At 43.7% G+C, this 8933-nt stretch overlaps 1 protein-coding gene across 1 annotated transcript; it reads right to left on the bottom strand.

Moving 5' to 3' along the window:
- Positions 1-128: 128 nt before the first annotated feature.
- cpa6 (carboxypeptidase A6) lies at positions 129-8175 on the bottom strand. Its single transcript, XM_061266013.1, has 11 exons — positions 7843-8175; positions 6963-7038; positions 6759-6883; positions 6498-6612; positions 6259-6360; positions 6093-6197; positions 5488-5598; positions 5319-5409; positions 1099-1301; positions 930-1014; positions 129-825 (listed from the first exon to the last, which is right to left on the bottom strand). Exons 1-11 carry the CDS (start codon positions 7947-7949, stop codon positions 611-613), a joined length of 1335 nt encoding a protein of 444 aa, XP_061121997.1. The 5' UTR covers positions 7950-8175; the 3' UTR covers positions 129-610.
- Positions 8176-8933: the final 758 nt, after the last annotated feature.

The raw sequence follows: 8933 nt of genomic DNA, 5'->3' as shown, positions 1-8933 counted from the left end.
TAATTAGATGTACAACTGCTCAACTACTTTGTCCACATAAAAACAAATGTGGAAAAAATATATATAAGGAAAATGATATTATATAAACACAATATATGGATTTACATGTTTTATGTGCAGTAATTATTATATTTATTATTATTGTTTATTTAAGCAGTACAATATTTTCTTTTTTTTACCTCTTATTTTTCAATACAGTATGACAACGTTAAAAAGCATACCCTCCCTGTATAACTACATTTTGTGTTCTGTTTTATTTATCAAAAAATCAGTCTGTTAAAACTAATTTATTCCAGTACATAATCACACATATACACACAGTTAAAATATCAAGTTCAACATATGAGTACCTGATCCATACCTGAGTAATAAATGACAAGGTACGACTACCCTTACTAATGACGCCTTGGCTATAGCAAATGAGATACCCAGACAATGTTGCAGTAATGAAGGCAATCATAACATACACATCAAGTTCTAAGCAGGTCACTTGAATGTTGAATCCTTACCAAAAAGTGCTGCTAGATGATGAAAGACAAGTGCTTCAATGGCACCTTATGGTCCTTATGTTGTATATTATCATGGTCTAAAAAACACATGGTGAGTGCATTTATATGTACGGGAAGGCCTCCGCGTCCGTGTGGCACTTTTTGAGCAGGCCCGATGCAATGGCCTTCACCGCCCGAGTGGTTTCGGTACACGTGGGGTTGATGAGGGTCTCTGGCAGCAGGAAGCCAAAGTAGCCCGTGTCCCGCAGCTCAAAGGCAAACGCGTATGGGATCCCGTTCCTGTAGGCCCAGTCCATGGAGCTGCCCGAGCTAACATCTTTATGACAGAGAAGAACTGTGAGGAATTACGGCCGCACTGAGAAGCCCATAGAGCATCTGAGACACCAGTATAGAATATTTGTCATAACAATGTATACTCACATAGGGTCGTGGAAGCAGGTCCATATCTGTACTTGACTCCGTAGGCCGAGTACAGTGCTGTCACTGCATTGTGAGCTGCAGACTCCTGCAAACATTTCAACAACAACCACATAGCCCGCGGAGGACAGGATTTGACCCAAGTTTATTATTCTTCACTCGACGGTCTTACCACGCAGTTAAAGTTGGGGATGGCAGCGTACTTGTACGAATACGGGTAGAGGAGCATTTGGGCATATGCATGTACAGAAATGTAGGCCTTGACGCGCTTCTTGTGCTTGCGCAAGAACTTGACAACAGCCCGTACTTCGGGCTCGGATTCGGGGTAGGGTCCGCAGTAGGTGTCGTCGCAAGGGTGAGACGACGCCCCCTCTTCTGCAAAACAGAGTGAATCAGTTTTATTTTTACATTTGGGATATATCTTTGGCTCCATTTGTAGGTATGGCTCTTAAAATGATCAAGAAGCCCACCTTTGTCTGCACCAAATCATGCTAATTAACCAAATGCTAATGTTATGATAGCAGTTAGCCAGCTAAGCTAACACAGCTAAGCAGTGTTCCCTCTAAGCTGCGCAGCTGGGCAATTGCGCACTGCTCGCGAAGTCTCTGCGCACAAGAAACTCCATGCTGCACACAAAATAAAATCCAGCATACACTAATTGCTCAGTATCTAATGTTAGACGTAATCTACAGTTTTTTCCATGTATAATGCGCAAAATTTAACTAATTTATTGTCCTAAAATCTGGGGTGCGCATTATACATGGGTACAAAAAAAAAAAAAATTTTTTTTTTTTTTAATCCGGATATGATACGGAGGCCGCCATTACAGATGCGCTTTCTTCTCTGCTGTTCACTTCAAACACGCTCCATACGAACACAATGCTCTCGTATCGGACGCTTGCTCGATCACCTGCTCGTTTGCTGTCACAATGTACCCTACACAAATCCGAAACATTTCTTCGCTATCGAGTTTGCTAGCGCATGCGCAGTGATACTGACCGGCAGAATAACATCCGGTTGTTCCCAAAAATGATCTTTTTTCTGAAATAATTTTACTTTTACAGACTTAAGTAGGAGTCAAGATTTGGGTGCGTATTATACATGGGTACAGGCTTTTTTCCAGCATCAACATGCCATTTTTAGGGTGCGTACTATACATGGGGGCGCATTATACTACATGGAAAAAAAACGGTAATCTAATTAAGTGGACCAATGACTTTCTTTCTGTGCCAAATCAGTGATTGACCAGCCAAGGTTATATGGTTCACTTACGCTACATAGCCAATCATAGCATTGACAGTGCCTGAAAATGTCTCCTGCCCATCCGTCCCATGCAGGTTTGCTAGCTAACAACACTGTGGCGGAGTCAAGAGATGCAAATGCCAAGTTAGCTAACCCCTTATCATGGCAAAACGAACGAGCAGCGACGCATCCACTCGTCAAGCCAAAGTACTGTAAATAAGAGATGCCGCGGTTCTTTTAAGATGGAACGGTTGTCGGAGTGCGTGCAAATAAAAGAACAAATGGTGAAGCTGGGTGTGATTTTCTCTTTTTTGAGTGAGAATGGTCTACTATGCAAAACATGCAGTGAAGCCGAAGTGGCGGGCGAGTTTACGGAGGGAAAAATATGGACTGAATGGAAGTTTGGCTACCTCAAGCGTCACCTTCAACAGAAATGACATTTGAAAGCTGTTGGAATTGCACAAAGACTCAAGATGGGACAGGGGATCGGTACATTAATGCGAGAGAGCGCAAAAGATCGACAGAAAAGGAATGAGCTGTCACACAAAACAAAATCCGACCCCGAGTATGTTAACGTTTTCGTTGACAATATTTATTTATTTATTCATTCAATCTGGTGTTGCACACAATGGTCCACAGTGTGCACAGGGAGCGTGTGTGTTTGCACAGACACTTGAAAAATTAGAGGGAACATTGCAGCCAAGTATGCTGATGTTTGTATAATGCTCAAGTGAGATTGACACTGTCATAGATATTTTTCAATGTTTGTTATTGGTGGGTGTATAGTTATAATTAGTAACATGTACTTCAGATGATGAGGTCATGAAATTTACGCATGTCATACCAGTGTCAGCACCTTGATCACAAAGCCCACAAAATGACATTTTCTTTACATCGCCCTTTGTGACTGGAGGGCTTTGCCGCCATCAACTCTCCCTTTTCTTCACTATCAACATTTTTTTTCCGCCAATCGCACTGCATTAGGTGACCTGGAAAACGTTTCAGTGGCGATGGCTAATTAGCAAACAACAGCATGGAGGACTTGGGGAGTGAGAGCCCAAGCGTGGGCAGCAGGGAGTATACGAGCACGCCTATAGCTGACTATCCACGAAGGGTGAGTTCACCTTTTGAGAATGTATCAAATTGTATCTGCACTTTGGGGACACTCAGAGGTCTTAACTGTCATTTCAGACGCACCACCAACGGCATCAGGCAACCGTGGCGGAAGGAGGTTACACCAAACAGAGTGGCCTCAAGCGGGCGCTATTCTACAGCGAGAGTTCCAACCGCGATCTCGTCGCTCAAAACACCGGCCTGAGAGTGCAGATGGAGAGTGAGCGCCAGAGCCACCACAGGGAGCGGCAGAGGCTCCAGAAGGCTCTGGACGAGGCCAGGAGCGACCAGAGCGCCCCAGCCATTGAGCAGAAGCTGCGGGAAAGGGAGCATGAGATGGGAGTCCTTCAGGACATTTTGGCGGCGGCCCAGCGTGAAACGGTCCAGGTGCGTCAGTACTGGATGGAGGAGCACGACCTGCTCAAGAGGGCCCGTGAGGACGACTCAGAGAACATCGTGGCGGCTGTCAACGCCGAGTGGCAGCAGTGGTGGAGTGTCCGTGAGCAGGAGGCGGCGGCCCAGCTGCACGCTCAGTGGGAGAGCGCCCAGTGGCACGCCGAGGAGATGGCGGCTGAATTCAACGGCAAGCTGCAAAGCCTCCAGAAGCACAGCAACGACACCGCCGTCTACTACAAGGCAGAATTGGATCGCCAGCAGTGGCACATGAACCGAAGCATCAGGGAGAAGGATGACGTGATCGCCAAGCTGACCAAAGACAACTGCCAAGTCAGAGTGGACCACGCCGCCTTGTCTGCACAGATCGTCAAATTGGAGACGGAGGCTTCCCAGCTGCAAAAGTCCATCGAGCGTCTGAAGGAGGAGTTGAAGGTCCAGCGGGAGGCCAAGACGCTGGTGGACGAGGAACTCTCCGCGGCTATAGCCGCTCTCACGAGAGAGATGGAACTGGAGCGCCAACATCACCGAGAGGAGAGGCAGATGCTCCGAGAAACTCTGAACGAGGTCCAGACGCCGCGGGGCTTGTCTGAGAAACTGCAGAAGAAGCAAATCGAAGCCGGCGAGCTTCGGGATGCTCTGGCCAGCTCTCGGCAGGAAACGACCAACGTGCGCAAGTATTGGATGCAAGAATGCGAAGAGCTCAAAAGGAGCGCAGAGGAGAACGCCAAGACCATGGTGGAGGCCATCAACAGCGAGTGGCAGCAGTTTAAAGCCGAGTGGGAGCACATGCGCAGGCACAGCTTCCGGGCCCTGGAGGAGAAGGACCACCTGCTAGCTACCTTGTTAGCCGAGATGGAGAAGTTGACATCGCAGCTCGTTAAAGTTCACCCGGAGACTCCAGAGCATCTGCACGCTGAGACTGTTGAAGGCGACCTCGATCTCGCCTCTCTCTGACATCTTTATAAAAAATATGGTACCACTATATAATGTCTTCAGTTCATCGAGCATCCTAACCGTCTGTTTTGCTCTTGTTGCTTGCTTTGATTTGTGTAACGCTGTCCAAGGAGTGTGCTCATCATCATGAAAGATATAGCCGAAGCCAAGTGACAATATTGATTGCGCAATTCCTAAATGGCGGTTAAACTATTTTTACACTTGTACTAGTGGGGCAAAAAAACTATATTGAGGAGAAATGTTGTGTTTGATTTTTTGAGGTTCCATTATTTACATTGTCATAAAATACATATATTCAATGCTGTTTTGTACATTATAAACAAATACACTTTTGTTAAAAAAAACAAATGTATTGAAATAATTACATACTACATTGTTTACTTGAAATGGTTTCCAGATTGCATACGGAAAATTAATGAATGAAATAAATTTAATCAACTCAGTTATAATCCATAATTATTAATTTAATCTAAAAAAATACAGGAGCATGATAACTTCTAAATATATTTATCCTCATTTAAAATCATTTTAAGGTACTATGAAGTAGCTTAATAATTTTTCCATATTTAACTTATTATTTATTATACCTAACAGAAATTGAGATACAAACATACTGACCTGTTTTTTTAATTTGAGTATGTTGTAAATATTTTTAGAATGCTTTATGCTTTTTGTGATCACACTCACCACACCACTTGACTTTCCAGTTCCTGTTTGCATCCACGCCTCGACAGTGGAACTTGCGATTTTTGGACCGCGTCTTCCTCCAGAAGCGATCCTGCACAGACATTTTAAAGCTATAGCTTTTCTGGTCCTGTAGATGTTTATTGTCATCTGTTTGTGTTGGTCCAAATACCTTAGTCCAGCTGAAGTGATATCCATCCACATTGAAGACGGGCATGATGTAGAAATTAAGCTGGTTGAGCAATCGTCTCATTGCTGAGTCATACCGGTATGAATTCAGCGCCTGTAATTTTACATAACAGAATGAATCAAGCACGCCCTTTAAAGTCCCTGCAAAGTGAAAATTAAGAGTGAAAAACTAATGTCAAGGTCTTCAAAATGCTGAAGACTTTACGACAATGAGACCCTGAACTCATGTGGCCAATCAAGCATACTACATGATTATAAAGTTTTTAGTTTTTAGTTTTTACTCGTATCAAAATTCATGTGGGGGTTGAATTGTCCAGAAAATGGCCATTTATTTGGCCAAAGATGAGCAATGACAAAAAAAAACTGGTGAGTCGTGATTGGGCAACTGAGATCAGGCCAACTGTGATGTCATTTTCAAGCGACAGCAAGTGACAAAATGGCCACACTCTGAGATGAGAAAAAAACCCAAAACAGTTGAATTTTGCTGCCAAACTCATATTCCACAAACACAATATTAATCATAGTGACATGTTTAGACTAGTGGGGGCACATACAATATATTGTAGATTTTCACATTTAGATTTGTACCTCTTTGACGAACCACTGACAGAAAGTGGGTCCTATCCATTCTCTGGCGTGAACCCCACAGTCGATCCAAACGGCTTTTTTCTGCGGCCGACTTCTCCTTCCAAGCTGGCAGCGGACAAACCTTGTCAGTTCAGTATTTATTTTGAATTTTCTTCACGCTTCTTACCTGAAGGACGTAAAGGGGTCGCCCTTCGTACGACTTCCCAATGGAGAACATGTTGAGCAGGTCAGGGTGAGTTATGTTCATCTCAAACATCCAACTCTGGATCTTGACGGTGGGAATAAACATGACGAAAATGGCTGACTTCCTGTGTCTTTTCAGGAATGGGTTCTTCTGGTTTTCTACCCGTGATAGACCTGCCTAAATGTCGAAAACTATACACAATAACATCAGAGGAAGGTTACCTCTTCCAAAGAGTGGTAGATCTCGTAGTCGTATTGACTATCCGACCTTCGCTTGCGGGACGAGCGACGCCTTGTCTGCCTTTCAATTTCCTGCTGCAGATTAGAGATAAAAACGCTGCGGGAGGAGAAGATTGACGTCACATTATATAAAGAATATTGCGAAGCTGTATTAAAAAAATGTCTGCTGCAAGATGTGGCCTGTCGTCTACTTTTTTTCCAATAATCCAATACAATGAAATTTAATATAACAAGATGTTAGACCTATAGTTGATATGTTCCTGCTTTAAGGCGGCATGTAGTCGTCGTGTGTCTCTGCGTTTAATGTGCACATCCACCGTAGCGTTCCGGCTAATCAGAGAAACGCTGTTGGGCTGCCACAAATCCACCTTTAACGCATAAAACTAAATTGTAATACAGTGCTAGCTCATGTTAACATACACAATCCGACTATTTTTGAGAACAAACCTTCATGCTTTCCAGAACGTTCTTGAGGGTGCAAACCTCGTCGTCATTACTGGGGCTTATCCTGAAGACTTGATCGCTGCAAAAATAACAAGTGTTTTACTCTCCTGTCAATTGAAATTGATGTCAAAGTGCCTTCGGGCTTGCATTGCGAGCGTCATGGCTCACAGATGTAATGGTTTGGTCGTTTGGCGTGTGTGTATGCACTCACTAAAAGGTTTTACAATGTCCCACAGGAAGCGAAGGCGTCAGTGAGAGTGACAAAAGGACTTCAGCCACTATATTAGGCACACCCTGGAGCACCATATGTACCAATGGAACAATAAGTAGATTATTTTCCAGGTAAAATGTAAAAAGTGCACTTAGAGTAATTTCTCAAGGAGACTACTCTTATTTGACATCCCTCCAAAATACAGTACATTGCTTATATATGTTGTGGATGGAGGAGGAAATGAGACGAGGTGGCTCCCACCTCCCGCTCTTCATCAAAAGCTCCATTCAGATGTCAGAGTGCTTCGTCAAAACTCACTTCAGCTAGCAGAAAAGATGAACTCCGCGGGCGGGTGGCTGTTTTGCCCCCATCCTCTTTTTGGTATTTTCCACTTGCACTACAGTTTGGAATTTCGAAACATTTACTTCAAAGACTTTCTTGAAGTTACAGATGAGTTCCTCACTCCAAAAAAAAAAAAAACGTCCAGGTTGAAATGTTTCAAAGCGCTGCACATTCTTGCATGCGGGACTTAAATCAATAAAAAGCACATATAGAGCCTCTCTTTGTTCGCGCTATGAGAAAATCTACCCCTGCGACACATCTGATTGCAATTGCATCCCTCATGGCCACACATGAATGGAAAAGGGGGGGGGGATGTCTTCCTTTACTCACCCAGCGTAGCGGTTCTTGTAGAGTGAGTGCGCGCATAGCACACCGCTGAAAATTGTCACACTGTGCAGCAAAAAAAGTCGAAATGCCCACCCGAATTCCACTATCATCTTGTGGCTAATAAAAAAAGTACGTTAAAGTTTGAATGATGAAGTTGGTCCAGTGTCTGGAGTCCACTCGGTCCAACTCAGACTGGAAGGTTTTTGACACCTGATGCGCATGAAGTGCCAAACGCGAAGAAGAGGAGGAGGTGATGGAGGAAGAAGGGGGGAGGATTTCGCACCTCTCGTGCTTTTAAACCAGGCTGCTTGGCCGACGAGCCGGGTCACGTGAGGTACGGTGGGATTCCTCCACTGCGCACGCGCATTCACCAACCAGATAGGAGTCTCAGAAATGCAATAGAAATACTAAAAACTGGTCTTCAACTGCAATCTAGTGTTCCTGAGAGCATCACTTGTATTATATAATAGTAGTTTGTTTCTTGGTTTATTTCTTTTTTCACTTTAATGGTATGTAAGAATGTCGGTGACGACAATGCTTTTTTTTGGTCATTCTAGTCACTTTTGTGTTTCGTCTAATTATTAGACAATTTTATTTTGTAATATTTTCATATTTTCTAATATTTTGTGCATGATGTAGGCCTATATTGCATGCAGGCAAGACGATAATTTTAGTTCAAATCAATGGCGTTCTCTAGCGGTCTCACAGCCATTGGGAGAGACTTGCAGTAACAGCAAAGGCCACTAGAGGATAATGTTTCTCCGAGTTTCAATGGCCTCTAGCAGGGGCAAATACGCATCACAGCAGTTGAGAGACTTGCAGTAATAGAAAAGGCCACTAGAGGATAGTGTTTCTCCGAGTTGAACGCTGTTCTTGTTTTAAACATATAGTACGCAGTACAGTCAAACCTCGGTTTTCAACCACAATCCGTTCCAGAAGGCGATTCGAGAATTGAATTGGTCGAATTCCGAATCTATTTTTTCCATTGCAAATAATGGAAAATGTTTTAATCCGTTCCAAGACTAAAAAATTGCATTTTTAAAGCATGTTTTTCATTTGCGCATTTTTGTCCGATCGCGCAACTGCAGCGCACC

This window comes from Syngnathus typhle, linkage group LG19 (genome assembly GCF_033458585.1).
Source record: "Syngnathus typhle isolate RoL2023-S1 ecotype Sweden linkage group LG19, RoL_Styp_1.0, whole genome shotgun sequence".
Classification (NCBI taxonomy): domain Eukaryota; kingdom Metazoa; phylum Chordata; class Actinopteri; order Syngnathiformes; family Syngnathidae; genus Syngnathus; species Syngnathus typhle.
This window is presented reverse-complemented; position numbering and strand designations above follow the sequence as displayed.